At 38.6% G+C, this 16974-nt stretch overlaps 1 protein-coding gene across 1 annotated transcript; it reads right to left on the reverse strand.

Moving 5' to 3' along the window:
- Positions 1-7375: 7375 nt before the first annotated feature.
- TAAR2 (trace amine associated receptor 2) lies at positions 7376-13927 on the reverse strand. The gene is made up of 2 exons (XM_048935722.1): positions 13905-13927; positions 7376-8411 (listed from the first exon to the last, which is right to left on the reverse strand). The coding sequence occupies exons 1-2, from the start codon at positions 13925-13927 to the stop codon at positions 7376-7378; spliced, it is 1059 nt and encodes a 352-aa protein (XP_048791679.1).
- Positions 13928-16974: the final 3047 nt, after the last annotated feature.

Genomic DNA, 16974 nt, shown 5'->3' on the forward strand with positions numbered 1-16974 from the left:
ATGCAGCAAATCTGTGTAAGTAATAAACAAAATGAAGTCCTGCCATAGAAGGAAAAATACTGCTGAGTAACAGGCTTTGTGAGCCAAAGCTCATGGAATATATTAAAGCTGACTCCAGTATCATAGCACACTGATTCTTGTGAATTTCCCTGGAAAGGAAGTTCCAATTTAGTTGTGAATCTTTTTATTAAATAGAAACTGAGAAGTGATTTTTACAAAGTAACATCTCACTGCAAAAGTAAAACCTGCATGACACATTTCTCAGACTAGTTTCCTAGCTATGGGCATATGCATGGATATCTGGTGAGGTGATGACAAATATTCAGCAAGACAAACACAAATACTGCTGTATGTCCTAAAGATTGCCACTGTTTTATACTTGTGACATTACTATTCAAGCTTTACGTTTAAGTTATTTAAGTTTTAAATTGAGCTGTACCAAATACAAGATATCAGTGGATTATAATGAGTTGTTCCAGTAATCTGGAATTACTATATCAGATAACTGAATGGCATAGTTTTTAACAGCTACAGTTGAAAACACAATGTTTTCCTCAGTGTATTCTTTTTTCCTTAAAATGACTGCTGTAATAGCTGGATAATATTGTCACCTTTCCCATCCTTCCTAGCATCAACAGAGCTCTTAAATTGGGAATACTTACAGTGAAATAGCTCTTTCCATGCTACGGGAGCTGTACTGCAGTGTATTGAAATCCTTTTCCAAGTACGTCCATTGTCTGAGTGGAAAATGTGAGATCAGTCAACGCCTTAAATAAACCAGATGGAGTGTCCCTGTAGGTGGCTATTATACCTTAGGGGCATAGGGGGACTGTTGTGTATCTGGCAAAAATAGCCATTTTCTGAAAAGCTGTTCAAACACACAAATGCTCAGCTGCTGTTGAATCTCTGAAGGCTTATCTCAAGGTTAGTATCTGTACTTTCTTTCTTAGGATGCTTCTGAAAGAAGATGCAGCTCATGCTAGCTCATCCTGGGGTGTCACTGACCCTCACCCCATGGAGGCCTCCATGACCAGTGTGGACACTAAAAATCCCAGTGCATTAAAGTATAAATTAGGCATAGTTCAGTGAAGGACTGCACTAACCTGAACATATTTCAAAGTTTTCTCCTTTTCCTATGTCCATGTTTTAATAAACGAGCATTTATGTTTAGATCGTTAGAAGCTTTTGGATAGCTTTAGTATTACCAATAGCTTTTTTATACTCTATGCTCTAGTATTCCCATTAATTTTCATTTTTCCTATATTTTACATGTAATAAAATACCATTCTCACTCAATCCCTTTGTCATTCATTGTCAAAATACCCATCAGCTAGCTAACTATCATGGTGCTTCTGAGGTGATTATTGTCACCCTGAAAGAGACTGGTGTGTAACAAAACAATCTCAGTTTGCCCTTCCTGCACATATAATTTGCTTGACATCTGGTTGCATGAAAGAGCTCATGATCAAGAAAAGGCTCAGACAGTGGCAATGTATGCCTTTATAGCTTAAAACAGGAAGAGATTATTAACATGTATCAACTCTGAATGTAAGAATGGTACCATAAAATGAAAAATGTCAATCATTTTCAAAATGTTCCTTCCCTTACCTCTTCCTCTTTCAGACAAAACTGCTGGATATAATCTCAAACTGAGTTTTTGTTGAAAGTACTACATAGCCTAGTAGTCAGCAGAAAAAAAGCCCACAAAAAATATAGGAGGAAAAGTGTTCTATCTGGCATAGTTCAAACTCCTGCAGTGAAGACATGGATAGACCAAGATCTTTTTTATTGAAATTGCTGTCCGTGGGCTCTAAGTTTTTCTAAGTAATCTCTAAGTCTGAACTCCTTAAAATAGAACAAGGCAGTTTGAATGGATTATGGACTAGGACAGCCATCATCATTGCCTCTGTGCTGTGAATTTTTTCCTCACAGTTTCAAAAAGAATGAGTCCGGTATCCTTAAACAGAAAATAAAGAATGAGAAGGTGATAGGCTTGCTAAAATGACCTATGCTGCACTGCTGAAACTAAAACTCCAATCTTCTGTCTGTAATGGAACCTATTCTCCTTTGTAACAGAGAGAAATGGTTGTCTCTGAGGAAGTCTGCATATCATATATGAATGTTTCATCATTACTGCAGACTTGCTGAAATGTATGTTGTGTAAATTCTCACCCAATGCAGTCTAAAATCGTACGAAGGTGCCATTCACTGCAGACAGGGGTCTCCACAAGGTGCCACATATATCTCTTCTCTACAGGACTGAGGACTTCACATTTGGATGCAGTACTCCAGGTGAATTCCCCACTGGTGAGAGGGGAAGGATCACCTCCCTCAACCTGCTGGCCACACTTCTCTTAAGGCAGCCCAGGATGTGGTTGGCTTTCTGGGCTGCAAGGACACATCACTGGCTCATGTCCAGGTTTCCATCACCATTACCCCCAGGTCTCTTTTTTTTTGGCAGGGCTGTTCTCAATCCTTTCATCCCTGAGTTTGTATTGGTAATGGGGGTTGCCTTGACTGAGGTGCAAGATCTTGCACTTGGATTTTTTGAACCTCATAAGATTCACCTGGGCCCACTGAATGGCATCCCATCCCTCTGGTGTGTTGGCCACATCCCACTGCTTGGTGTCATCAGCAAACTTGCTGAGGGTGCACTCAACGCCACTGTCGATGTCACTGATGAAGGTATTAAAGAGTATCGGCCTCGGCACCAACCCCTGTGGGAAACTAATCTCCATCCGGACACTGAGCCATTGACCACTACTCTCAGGATCAACCTGTACCCAGTTCTTCGTCCTTCAAACATTCCTCCAATCAAATCCATATCTTTCCATGGAAAGATCTTTTCCAACTTCCTTTTTGGAGGAAAGGGTATTGTAGGGTACCATGTGAAAGTTGAAATGGAGGACATCAGTGGCTATTCTCGAGTCCATCGATGCAGCGACACCGTCATAAAAGGTGACCAGGTTGGTCAAGAAAGATTTGTCCTTATGAAGCCATAATGGTTCTCCAGTATCACTTCCCTGCTTTCCTTGTGCCTCAGCATAGCTTCCAGGAGAATCTGTTCCATCATCTTCCCAGGCACGGAGGTGGGACTGACAGGTCAGTAGTTCCCGGGGTCATCTTTTTTACCCTTTTTCAAAATGGATATGATGTTTACTTTTTTCCAGGCACCAGGACTTCTTCACCTGATTGCCAAATTGATGGGCAAAGGCACAAAATCTGGATCCTAGCTCCGCTGATGCCAGGTACCTGCAGTTTATGTGAAGGTAAATCTCCACCTGAAGGATTCTCCTTTTGTCTCCAGTCTATACACCAGAGCATTTCAAGATTTCAATAACAAAAGTCAAAGAGTAGCAGCTTAATGATGTATGTAGCTCTTTCTTGTAGAGTAAAACTAATTTTACAGTGGTTTTTATTTCAGAGTCTTGGCTTTTCTCTTTCTCGTTTTTTTTTTGTTTGCTTGTTTGTTTTTTGTTTTTTTTTCCTTGGCTGGAGAGGAGATGGAGAAAAACAGTTTAGCCTTTGTTTATGTGGCAAACAAAATACCTTCAAAGAGGAGCAGGTCTGTGACCCTGCTATTTCTGCTGTCTCAGGTTCAGACATCTGATGCACAGGAGCAAGTACATGTGTGGACTGTGAATGTAGCTTAGAAAGGTGAAAAAAACTATTTATTCTTTCAGAAGTGATCTAGCCACATAATTTGCACTGATTTTAATTATATGTGGTGATTCAGATATTTTTATAATACAGGTGATAATATCCTTCATTAAGAAATTATCCTTAATAATATCCTCTAATATGCTTTGCAGACACTTAAGAGGAGTTTTGCTATTTATAAACCAACTAGAGGCAAAGTATTTTGTCTGTCTGTTTTGTATTCTCAACAGTGCTTCAAGTTGTTTTTTGCCCCTTCATTCCAGTGTAGCCTCAGTTAGACAAATACTCTGATTCAGAGCTAGCCAGCAAAACATGTTTAAATATCTGGTCTGTTATTAGAATGCTTTTTTTCGGTATTCTTTTCTCCCATTATTGCATTTTGGAAGAAATGTTTAATTGGAATACATCCAAAACCAGTCTTTCTTTTATACAAGAATGACCACAATTTTCTCAGTTTATATGTAGTTAGAGTCTCACAGCTGTCCCTTGAGAAGTTACTCATTTTTTGCCACATCAGTTTTCTCTCTAATGCCTCAAAGATGCATTGTTGCTGCTGCTGCTGCCTTGAAAACAGACACACACACAACCAGTCGATGGGAAGATGATTTGGTTTGGTTATGTGAAAGGAAGAATAAATAAAGTATTTTAATATATTATGTTCACGTCTGTACACGCCCCTTTTGTCAGGAGTTTCATAGAACTCTTACTTCCACTTACTTAATTTTCATAAATAAAATGTCTCAGGGAGGTCTTTGTCAAAGACATTACAGATTGCATACTGACTATGGAGCATTAATTTTGGAAATACTATGGCAGTGTCTCAAGGAAATTGCCATTTGGATTTTTGTGTTGTTGCTCATCTCCAAAACATACCTCTGTGCCTCTAGATCCTCTGTTATGCCAGTGATCTGATGTTAAACACCTCCTAAATGCTCTTCACTATTAAGGCACAAAATAAAGATTAGCAGAGATCTTGTAAAATTAAATCCATCTATGTATTACAAAACGTACAAAATGGTGTTTTTGAAACCTAAAGATTCAATTTTATTTTATTTTTATCCCTGTATAGATAAAAGCAAAATAGAAATGTCAGTCTTCTTTAAAACTGCTTTTGCAGGTGGACTCCACAAGGGGGAAGGAAACCCTCTCAGACAGTTTATTTAGGATGTGACACAAACGATGGAAAAAAGAGACACACACTCCTGCTGCCTCCACTCCCTCCGAGGCAGTGTTAGCTCCTGCTGGAACCATTCCCAGCTAAAAAAAAATAAAAAAAGAAAAAATAGAAGCCCCAGTGCTTCTGGTTGCTGTCCCAAGGAAAGGAACAGCCTCGCAGAATTTGCAATAAAGCATGAAAAAATGTGTAAGAGGCTAACGTGTTTCAGAGGGAAAGGTTACATGCTATTTTTAGAGACAAAATCTTGAAGAGATCTGCACTGCTTACATCTGAATATAAATGTGTACCTCATGGAATTGAATGTGGTGAGGGTTATAGCAAAAACTGCAGACGTTCCAGTTCACCTGCAGACTAGCAGGCATGGTCTGCAGATGTTAATCTGCAGCCCTTGATTTCATGCAGAGCAGTGGTTGGTTTAGCATCAGGTTTTGAATTTGTGTTGTTTACAAGCAGGTGGAACAGCAAATGGTGCTGTATCCTGCAAGCCCCTCCCTGTGACAGATCTGCAAGACACCTTGTCCAGAAAAACTACTCCGGTAGTCCAGATCCAGCTGTAGGCAGACTGAGCAGAATACTCCAAACACACCCAAGGACATGAGACACTGAAGCCTCACAGGTAGCCGCAAGTCATTTTCTGAGGATTTGCAGTAGAAGAGATGTAGGTGTAATATATTGGGCTGACTGTGAACAGTTTACATAGATGTTACAGAAATCCTGAAATTATTACTTAAAATGTCTTTGACAGCATCATGTGTCACCAGCTAGGTATATAATATATAGAAAAAATTTTCAGAAATGCTTTAATGCAGAACCACAAACTTAATTGGATACCTACCATAAACACAGTCCTGTTGAAGTAGGAGGAATTAACACATGCCTGCCCAATAGTTGAGTACAGTGGTGATCACTTATGACAGCAAACATTGTGAAGATCCTTTTAAAGGATATGTGGTTAGTTTTCAACACAAACCCTTCATGGACTTACACCTGTGCTGTCTGCAGATGCTCATTCTTATTTTCACATAGAGACTGACTGATCTGATGACACAGAAGTTCCTCTAAAGCAGCCACATTGAACCATATGAAGGCATGGCCTGGGACATCTGGTTGTGACACTGCCTCTGTAGTCTCCCCTATCATCTGTCATGAAACCCTCCATGTTGACAGCAGCACACTGAGGATGCTACATATCCCTTCAAGCACTGCAAATTTCAAGGGATTAATCTCCAAAGGAGAGACAGAAAGTCCTGCATCTTTAAGTATAGCAAGGCTCACATGAAACTTACAAACAGGGTATTTCCAAAGGGAGATTTCTGAGTTCAGTTTCATGCCCAAGGGCCTTCCTATCTGGTAAGCTAATCATTTTCCCTTTCATCAGCTCTTAGTGGACAACAGGGTCCATCTGCAAAAGATCTCTCATTTTCAATGCTGATCAACAGTGCACCTCAAGAAGTCTACCCTGAAAGGCATCCCAACTGAAGGGAATATAAAGGGCAATAGGCAGTGGTCAAGAGCTCAAGGGGTTCTTCACTTAGGGCAGTATTTATAAGATCTTGAGATAATTAACTTTAATCAAAAATCTTTCAATTTCTGGCTACAATTCAGGTGAGGCAATCTTGGAATCTTCTCCTGTAGAGTTCTGGTACTCTCAGACTGTACATTCCTGGTGCCTTTCAGGCCAGGCTACAAGGAGCTTGAGTTTCAGGTATGGTCAGGGAGTGCCTGATCATCTAAACTCACCACACTTGAAAGGCAAAAGCACAATGGTGGCTTACACTGAGCTTGTAGAGTGTTATGGTGAGTCTGCACCACCACAGAGCCACAGCTAGAGGCTTCAGTTCCATGTTCGGGTTTGCTGGAGTGAATCTTGGGAGAGTTCGTGGTTGGAATATTCTGTAGCACCTGAAGCCTGATGTGGAAGCTAAGAAAGCACAGGGATGTACATAAAATGTGAGTAGAACTCTCATTCCTGTGCACTGTGCATATGGGGGATAAATGCTGCAAATCCGATTCCGCTGATTTCAAAGGAAAAGAGCAACTTCAAGCCAAAATTACACTGAAATTCTATACACTGGGAATTACAGCAGATAATATACATCTATACATTAATGCCTTAGTCAACCTTCAGACAAAAGGTTGGAAATACTATCACCATACTGGTTTGGGATGTATTCAGCTTAGGAAATTATTGATGGTGAACCTCAAGAAAGACTTGCTGCATGCATGCAGAATTAGATGAAATTAGATGTTTATAGACTGTATACTTCCTGAAATAGTTCATGCAGAGATTCTAGAAAAATTTAACTTCTCAAACAGAATCAAGGCAGTAAGAGTCAGCACAGGTGGCAACAAAATACCAAAATATAAAGTGTCTGATTTTATTAAGGGAATATTTGATAATTCTACAGAACTGAATTGTGAGATTCATATTGTACATTTCAAATAATTCACTGAATTATGAACACCAAGCAATCTGTTGTTTAATCTTCACCTTTAGAACTGGGTGTCAGTTGTAGAATCTACAATGTACTACTGTGACTAATCTTCAGACGAAAGTTTTGTTGTACGAAGTTGGGAGTTAAATATTTTGCCTGTTACAATATATTTAAAAGCTTTCCGAAACCATGGGTAGAAAAAGCCATATATTAATGGATTACAGGTAGAATTTAAGTAACCAAACCAGTTTAGAGCATCAAACAAAGGGGAAGGAATAGAGAAATTTAAAAATGGATCAAGTAGGACTGCAAAAAAGCAAGGAAACCAGCATACAAAGAAAGCCAACATAACTACACTCGAAGTCTTGGCAGCTTTCTTGTCTTTACTCTTAGGAAGTCCATTTTTCATATCACTTTTTCTGTGCTTGTGTGTCTGGCTCAACACACGTATGTGCTTTTGGGAGACTACAAAAATTTTAATGTAGATCCCTAACATAATACAAGCAGGAGCAAAAAGACCAACTGTAAATAAAACAATCCCCCACGCTTTGTTGAACATAATAGGGCACAAGCTTGAGCATTTGACCAAACTTTCATAGCCCTCAATTCCAGAAGCATAAGCTTCCGAGAAAACAACACCAAAAGCAAATGCAGCTGGCACTGACCAACACACTGCTGTTATTTGTTTTATGGCAGCCATGGTCATTGTGCTGGCATAACGGAGAGGGTGGCAGATTGCATAAAAACGATCCACTGCAATGGAACAAAGATGAAAAATGGAAACCAAGCAGAGCATCAGGTCAAAACTGTAATGAATTTTGCAGAACATCATCCCAAAATACCAGCAGTTCTCCACAGATCTCACCATGCTGTAGGGCATAATGACAAAGCCCAAGAGGAAATCTGTGACAGCCATGGATAAGATGAGAAAATTGGTTGGAGAATGAAGCTGTTTGAAATACAAGATGGAAAAAATTATGGCCGTATTCCCTGAGACAGTGAGAAGGAAGGCTGCAGTTATGGAGAAATACAATACCCCTCGTACTCTCGGTGACCTAGAGCTGTCAGAACAGGACCTATTTCCAAACTCAAAGCAGTCGGTAAAATCTCTCGAGATGTTCATGGAAAATATAATAATCCTTTATCAATTTTTCTACTGGGTATGAAGTTCCATAAGTAGATACAATTTTCACAAATTTCCAAAAGGTTCCATGTCCTAGCATGAGAAGAGAAGAAAAAGTTAGACAAGAGCATGAATAAATTACAGAGGGGAATGCAATAATTCAGAGACAAACTTTCTCTTGGCTTAATTATTGCAAATAGTGTATAAAAAAGCAGTTGAAAGCAAGCTTAATTATCTTCTAAATTAACTGAATTATAATACAGCATCAAAAGTATTTTATGCATTCTTTTGTATCTAGATTACTTTGTAAAATATTTTGTCTTTCAAATAGATGTCAATATCACTCATTCTAAAACATTAGAAGAAAAAGATGCGTAGACAGAGAGACCCAGGCTCACTTCAGTCTCCAAATACTTTACAGGATTTTTTTGTCTCTTCAATCCTAGAACATTGATATTTTCTAAAGGAGAAACATGTCATCACATCAACTTTCCTAGAGATTTCAGTTAGTGGGTTATATTCTAATGCTCATTTTGTAAGTCAAAAATCAGCTGCCAGCTCCCCCTTTTCAAATTATTAATCATTCTAAACTCACCTTTTGTGGATTATAAAGTATTAACAATTAATACATCTGATTGAAATCAGTTTCAATGCTTGTTTTGAGTTATTATAGTTTCAGTATCTGGAAGGGTTCAGCCTTGCCTTGTTTCCTGAAGTAAGCTGTGGTCCAGCTGCAATAAATACATATGAATACACTTGTGACTATTTTCAAGAGTCAAAAAATTCCCTTTCTTCTGCAGAGAACCTTTTCTTCCCCATCTAATTCTTCTCTTAGACTCAGAAAAAATTTAGAAATAGAAGCAAAAAGAGATACTCTTTTCCACATCAATATAACCCTATCAGAAATAACTTGAGAAGCATTTTAGTCCACTGAATTTTCCAATGGGCATCACCCTGAAATGAAGAAAATGCAGAAAGAGAGCACCAAAATATTTAAATAGTCATCTGTTTTATAGAATAACACTACCTGAATCTGTTTTAGTATCATCAGTAGATTCTTTAGTAGGTATTTTCTTGTTTTGTTATTGTTCTGTGGTGTTGCAATGCCTGTGAAAGGCAGACCATCTTTATACCACGGTTCAGTTTAGTGAAATGTGGGAAGTTATTTTTCTTTTATGGCTTAATACTTAATTCCCAGGAGTTTTTAAGTTAAAAATATTTGTATAATTCAGGGATTGACATCAACAGGAGATAAACATAGCAAAGTGTCTGAAATCCCAAGACCATTATTTCTCTTTTCTCCATTCACTTACCCTCATGCATTACTGAGCTGCTTTGGTGAGTTAAGGTAAATATAAGCCTTATTAAAATTAGTCTTTAAAAAATGATACTAAAGTTTAAGATGAAAGGAAGTTGTAATGTTTTTTCATCTACAGTGTTAGAAAGTGCTCCTTAACTTTCAATTTTAAATAATTACTATTTCTAATGAAACTTAGAAACAAAATATGTAATAAATTTAAGATTATCATCTTGTAACTTAATGAGTGGAAACAGCACTGTCTCTCATGCTAGTTGTAGCAGTAGCTTTTGTACAAGGTACAGAGGAACTTCCCTATACTTTAGCAAACAATAAAGATGTATAAAAAGAAATGTTATTTTAGAACAATTTATCATCTGCTATTGGACAGCTTCCCATTTAAAAAGAAATAAAACCCAACAAAAGAAAAACCCTTACAAGAAAAGACAAAAATAATTCACTACTTATATGAATAAATTGAGTCTTCTGAGGTTAGAGGTGGATATTTAGATGTTAAGGCTGAGAGAAGCTTATATGGATGTATGGAAGATTCATTACAAGCCCAAGTGCTAATTGTTGTTATTCAGCATATGGAGGATGGATTCTTATTGATTAATAAAGTAAGTCATGAAAAGAGGGCAGAAAATGAACACTGGTTTTAAAATTAACTAAGGAAAATGTTAGAACATTTAATGGAGTTTACCTTTTTGACAGTTGTTTCAAAAGACAAATAAATGGGGGAACTTTCTGCTGGCAATAAAATGCAAATACAAAACAGAATCATTTATTAACTCCAAAATAAAATAATAAAATAATATTTTTTTTCATTGTGTACAGTAGAAATATTTTATTTTTGAGATCTGACAGTATTTTTGTGACAAACATACCTAGAAACCCTTTTTTAAGTAATTGAGAAATAGGCAAGCTTCACACAGTTGATCTTTTGTTAAAAGAGTCACTAAAATATAAATCTGCAGAAATCCATGCAGACCAAATTATATTAGATTTCCAACAAATTACTGTTAAAGGAGGCTATGCTTCAAAAACCATTACCTTCAGGAAGCAGTGTTCCGTGCACCTCACTAGCGGTTCTCTTTTCAGCACGGTGCAGCAGACTGCAATGGGGGAACAGTTTGATATATTTCAGAAATGAGATGTTTAACAACTAATAATAAATTTACAGGAACTGAAACCTTTATGAAAGAATCTGTTTAACTGGGTTGAAGGAAGGTTGCTAAATGGATCTTGAAAGCTGTCCTTGAAAACTAATCATACCAGATACTGCAGCACAGCACTGGCAGTTTGGAGAGAAAATGGTGTAGCCACGATTTTCATTGATAGCACAACCTAATTCTTGCCTATGTTTTGCTTCATCTTGCACTTTGTTATTTCCTTGATGCTCTGAAATATTGATTGGTTCCAGTAAAGCACTGTGAAGACAGACCTCTCTTATTACCCTGAGATGACTTCAGTGAAGTGGAAATCACAACAAAGAAGCATAAAATATCATCTCAAATTTTCTCAAATGACTGCTTTCTCCTGTTGGTAACTGAGAAAGTACAGAGTATAAGGTACACTACACTCTGTTTTTCAGTTCTCTCTCCTTAACTGATGTATATCTTTTAGTTAGTATGCTGTGACTACTTGATGCTTAAAGAGAATAACTTCTCTGTCCATATATCTAGAGTGAGTTATGAAGTTCTCACTGCCTAAGTTGCTTGCAGATCTGATCTCTTAGGAAATTAATTTGTTTTACAAAGGCTAGTGCATGCATCACACAAATATTTTCAATTATCTAAGCACAACATTTGATTTAAAGTGAAGGTTATGAAGATCATGAAGAATAAAAAATGTTTTAAACAAACTTAAAGGAAAAGAAGGAAATTGAATTTAGTTGGAAATAATTAATTTAACGAGGCTAAATAACACTATGCAAGACTTGGTAAGTATGATAGGAATTAAATTTCATAAAATAACAGGATCCCAGAATAATTGACATTGGAAGGAACTTCTGAAGGTCACCATGTCCAGCTGTCCTGCTCAAGCAGTGCTATCTAGAGATGGTTGACCAGAGCTGTGCTTAAATGGCCTTTATATATCTCCAGGCATTAAGATATTTACAATAAATGTTCTCCACAATCTTCTGGACAACGTGTCTTTTCTTGGTCACCCTCACAGTTAAAAGGTGTTTCCTGATGTTCAGATGGAACACACTGTGTTTCAGTTTGTGCTCATTGTCTCATTTTCCAGTTCCTTAATCATCGTGACCTTTCATTGGACTGTATTCACTTCGTTCATGCCTTTCTTGTACAGAGGATTAGAGAAATGGACCCAGTACTCCAGGTGCCACTCTGGGTTGCAACATTACCCCTCTTCTATCAGCCACTCTTCACAATTTGGTATCATTTGTGAACTTGCTGAGAGAACTCCCTAATCCAGATCACTAATGAACATGTGAAACAAACACTGACTCCTGTTTAGACTTTGAGCCACTGATCACCATCCAACCCCTTGCCCATTCTCTCAATATTCAATCTGTTCTTTCAATCAACTATGCTTATCCAGTCCATATCTCAGCAGCTTGTATTTATATAGAAGAACTAATGGGATACAGTGCTGTAAGACTGTACTCAAGTCAAGGCAGACAATATATACTATCTGACTTGGTAGATAGTAGTATATATTGTCTGCCTTGACTTGAGTACAGTCTTGGCACTGTATCCCATTAGACTGACTACCAAGTCAGTCATTTCACATCACAGATGTTTATCAAATTTGGGCCATGCCTAGTGGAAAAAAAACTTACTCAAAAAGGAGATTAGAGCTAGCATAGTCTTTTTCTGTATTAGGTCACTGGATGATGCAGTTACACTGAAGACTGTAGATAACTAAGATGATCAGAAAAAAATGTTCAAGAAAAAGCCTTTTGTGGAACACTAAGTATCTTGTATTTGACTGTATCTAGCATTTCTGTTCTTCTCATCTGTGTTAAATGAGTATTTATGCAATGTACAAGAGAGTACAGTGTGTCCAGCCTGGATGAGTTAATGATCTAGGGAAAGCCATACACTTTGTGGAATTTACACAGTTTGAGAGCTTATTTTTTTCTGTTTGAGAACTTCACTAAATCACTTTTTCATCCAGCTGGTAAGAATGCTCCATTTTGGAGTGATACTTGCATTGTGAGGTTTCTGGAAGGGTTCTGCTTGGATAGCCAGCGCTCATCTTTTTTCCCTGTGCCACTTCTGGTGACCAAGGGGCAGGCCATGAGGCTCAGCTGGAGGTGGGACCACTGTGCATTGGGCCAAATCAGGTTGCAATTCACAGGCTGCAATCATGTGTCAAAACAACCAAAACACAAGCTACAGCTACCAAGACAGAGGCAACAGGTGACTCTGTGTCCTGGACTTACTGCAAGAAACCTGTCACTTCTGTTTAAAGCATGAGAGGAGGTGGCATTGAAAACTATTTTCACTGGTGGCAAAACAAATAGACCTGGGTTTACCAACAAAAAAGATCTGTTCATAATGTTGAAATAATTGCTTTGCAGAAGTTTTCAGGGAAGTTAAAACATACGAAATCACCCACTGGAGATTCATTTGCTTCAGAAAAAGTAGACATCTGGGAAGTGTTTAATAAGGTCACTAATTAAATGTGTTGATAAGTAGTTTAACAAGACCCTTTGCAGTTCATTTACATGATGTCACCTTGTAATCAGGTACCTTCTACATCACTAAAGCTAACCGATAATCTGATTGGACACCAGCAAGAGGTATTTTTTTCTGCTCTTCTAATTTATTAAAAACTCAGGTTTGAATAGAGACCCCATGGTCTCATTAACACCTCTCACTTGTTTGTCCCTTTCACACTGAGGAATAACTTTGTGCTACCTGTGATTAGAGCTAATGAGAGAAAGTAACGTGGGACTTCATTAAAGTTGCTCTGTCAAAGAAGACACTCTGTAAACAGAAGGCAAGGAGGCACTTTGGGAAAGTGACACCTTTGGGTAACAGCATACCAGAGAAAAAAAGTTTTTTCTGAAACTTTCTGAGGTGGGTTGTGCACAAAATTGACTTATAGGTCAAATAGGAAGAGAAGTGACTTCTAGATATGGATGGAGGTCATCAGAGAGTGGAAATCCCTTACTTTTGCAATTTATTAGCGTTGGTGACATCTTGGCCAGACTAGCTTTTAGGAGAACTGTTGGTTTACACAGTGAAAAATTCTTCCACCATTTCCGTAACTTGGCTGTGGTGGTTCTGTGCAGCCATGATGTTTTATGATCTTCTGCACAGTGTTCATGGGATGGCTAAGGTGATCCTAAGCAAAGGTCTCTCTTTTTGCGCTCTCCAGTAAGCCAAGATTACCTACTAGATGCTCACAGTTTGTGACCTGCTTCACTTTCAGTGTGCTCCAGGGCAAGACCTCAGGGAACTTCATGTGTGCCTCTGGGACTCCACCTGTCCCACCACCTTCTCCCACTTGTAGCTACTCAGGCAAACCTCAACTACTAGCTCTATGGACCACTACCTCGATCCAAAGATTCATTTCAGGGCTCTTGCTAGTCAAGAGTTGGTCCTTAGAATTTGTCTAACTGCTAGTTTCAGAAAACTGGCCTCGATGCAGTTTTTTTGGTGTCCCAAGAACATACCCACTTTTCCATAGTGTGAGATACATCTATGCAAGTAACCTTCATCTAAGCTACCTAAAAACTGTATCTGAAATTGCCTAAAACTTTGTGCTAGAGACTAGAAGATCCTTCATGGTAGTAAGAAAAGGAGCATCTACAGTGGCAATTCTTCTCACCTAAAAATGGATAAGGTGGTGAGATAAAACACCCTTGAAGGTAACAGTTTTTCTCCAGTGAGCATAAAAAGAAATGCAAATGACTAAAGTAGATAAAAGTACTGCTTTTGAGATGTCTAAATTTAGCTTAGATTACCATCAGCCTTCATGAGTGTGGGACAGTCACGTAGAAGCCAATGATCACCAGCAAAAAGCAAGATAAACAGATGGGATCGTACTTTTTCAGTTACAGACCCAGAGGGGTAAGATTTCAATTGCCTTAGGCAGAGGTTATTTATAAACCTATTACAAAATTGCAATTTACAACAACCCCCTACACATAAATAAGAGGAAAAAACAAATTAGAACATGGCATAAAAGGAAAAGATGAAGAAAGGTTCAAACTGTGATCTGTGTGCGCATTTTTAAGAGTTGCAAATAGAATGCTGTCTCTGGTCTTGCCACACATTGTTGAGGTTTTTATACAGTGAATGAAGGGGAAAAGGCAATGTCCCCTTTTGCTTCTTGAAGGGACTACAGTAACATATGCTGAATTTATTAAATATACCTAGAAACTCTCAGATGGTCAACATTCCTCATATGAAAACACCACTTACCTGCAGAGCCCTGTAGAGAAGGATCTGAGGATTGCAGTGGATGAAAAACTGAACATGAGCCAGCAGTGTGCTCTTGCAGCTCAGAAGGCAAATGGTATCCTGGGCTCCATCAAAAGAAGGGTGGCCAGCAGGGACAGGGAGGTGACTGTCCCTCTCTATGCTGCCCTTGTGAGGCCCCATCTGGAGTACTGTGTCCAGGTCTGGGGCTCCCTGTACAGTAAGATGTGGAGCTGTTTGAGAGGGGTTTGAGAGGAGGGCTACTAAGGTGATCAGAGGGCTGGAGCACCTTCCCTAAGAACACAGGCTGATGAAGCTGGGCTAGTTCAGCCTGGAGAAGAGAAGTTTGTGAAGAGATCTCATTGCAACCTTCCATTATTTAAAAGGGGATTATAAAAGGAGAGGAATCAACTTCTTACTCAGGTAGATAGTAATAGAACAAGCAGGAATGTTTTTAAGCTCAACGAGGGAAAGTTTAGATTGGGTATCAGGGGGAAGCTCTTCACAGAGAGTGGTGAGGTGCTGGAACAGGCTGCCCATAGAGGCTGTGGATGCTCCATCCTTGGAGGTGTTCAAGACTAGGTTGGATGGGGCCCTGGGCAACCTGATCTAGTACCAGATCTGGAGGTTGGTGGCCCTGCCTGTGGCAACGGGTTTGGAAATTGATGATCCTTGGTGTCCCTTCCAACCAAAACCATTCTATGATTCAATCTATAACAGTACCAGAAGAAAGAAGATATCACCTGGCAGCAGTTTTGAAGCTGCCATTTCAAGGGAGATCAATATATCTGAATGATCACATAGTTCACTTCAGAAAGCAACATGAAACATGAGAAAATCAACTGTATCAAGCTGACCTCAATGGGATGAAGAGAAAGGGAATTATGCATTCATTTATTGGAAAGGTAGATTTTTTTAAAATCTCAAATTACTTTATTTCTCTGAGATAAAGTATTAAAGTAGTCATTTTGTCACAATTAAGAATTATCTTCCACAGTACAAAGCTGATGTGTTGCATATTTCAGTCATTGTTCTTCTTCTTTTCTTTTCTTTTTTTTTTTTTTTTTTTTTTGTCATTTTGGAGTGTGCTAACTTACACAATGGCATTGTAAAGGAGTCTCAGATCCTGTTGTTTTGGGTTGTTTTTTTGCTCTGCTGAAATATAGTATCACTGGACTCTTGTGCTCTACAGCGCAGAGTGCATCAGTGCTCTGAGAGCACAAAAAAAGAAGATAACACATAGAATGTGTGCTTACCCCAGCAACACGAATGGAGGACAACATTTACAGCTGAGCATAGCTCTTCAACATCAAAGCATCAATTTCACCATAGCACTTTTAGGTACTAATCTTTTATTGTGCATTTCCGGAATTAGTCCATGCTCCAACCAGATGTCACAGGATCAGGCCAGAAGTGTTATTTCCTTCTGTTTGGTGATACGTTAATTCTAGCAAAGCCAGGTCATAGGCAAGAAAAGTTAGAGAAAATTACAGCCTGTGGGCCTTCTTCAGCTGGTGACCATGTTTTAGTTTTTGACTTATTTGTCTGTCCTTTGAATCCTGATGTGGTTGGTGGATGTCCAGAGAAGCCACACGTAGATGTAATCTTGAGAGCCTGCCAACCCAGGCATCATCACCCCAAGCCATTTCTATGGCCTTTCTGCCACTCCTCACAGTGCTCCCACATCCACCCTGTCCCAGTCACCCTATATTTGGGCCAGATGTAACAGTTCTGTAACAGTTCAGTATACAGATTCCTCTCTGGCTGTCACAGCATTGCTACCAGACAAAATAACAATATACTCAAGCCAAAAAAAAAAAAGTGTTGAAATAGGCAAATGTGAGCATATTTTACATTGAATTTTCATTATGAAAGTATCATTT

The sequence above is a fragment of the Lagopus muta genome, chromosome 2 (assembly GCF_023343835.1).
Source record: "Lagopus muta isolate bLagMut1 chromosome 2, bLagMut1 primary, whole genome shotgun sequence".
Taxonomy (NCBI): domain Eukaryota; kingdom Metazoa; phylum Chordata; class Aves; order Galliformes; family Phasianidae; genus Lagopus; species Lagopus muta.

Bases quoted from the DNA above. Each gene is read 5' to 3' on its own strand.
- TAAR2 (XM_048935722.1), bottom strand. From the start codon at position 13,927: ATGGTGGAAGAATTTTTCACTGT. The intron at 8,412-13,904 runs GTAAACCAACAG...AAATTGATAAAG, and splicing joins GTGGAAGAATTTTTCACTGT to GATTATTATATTTTCCATGA.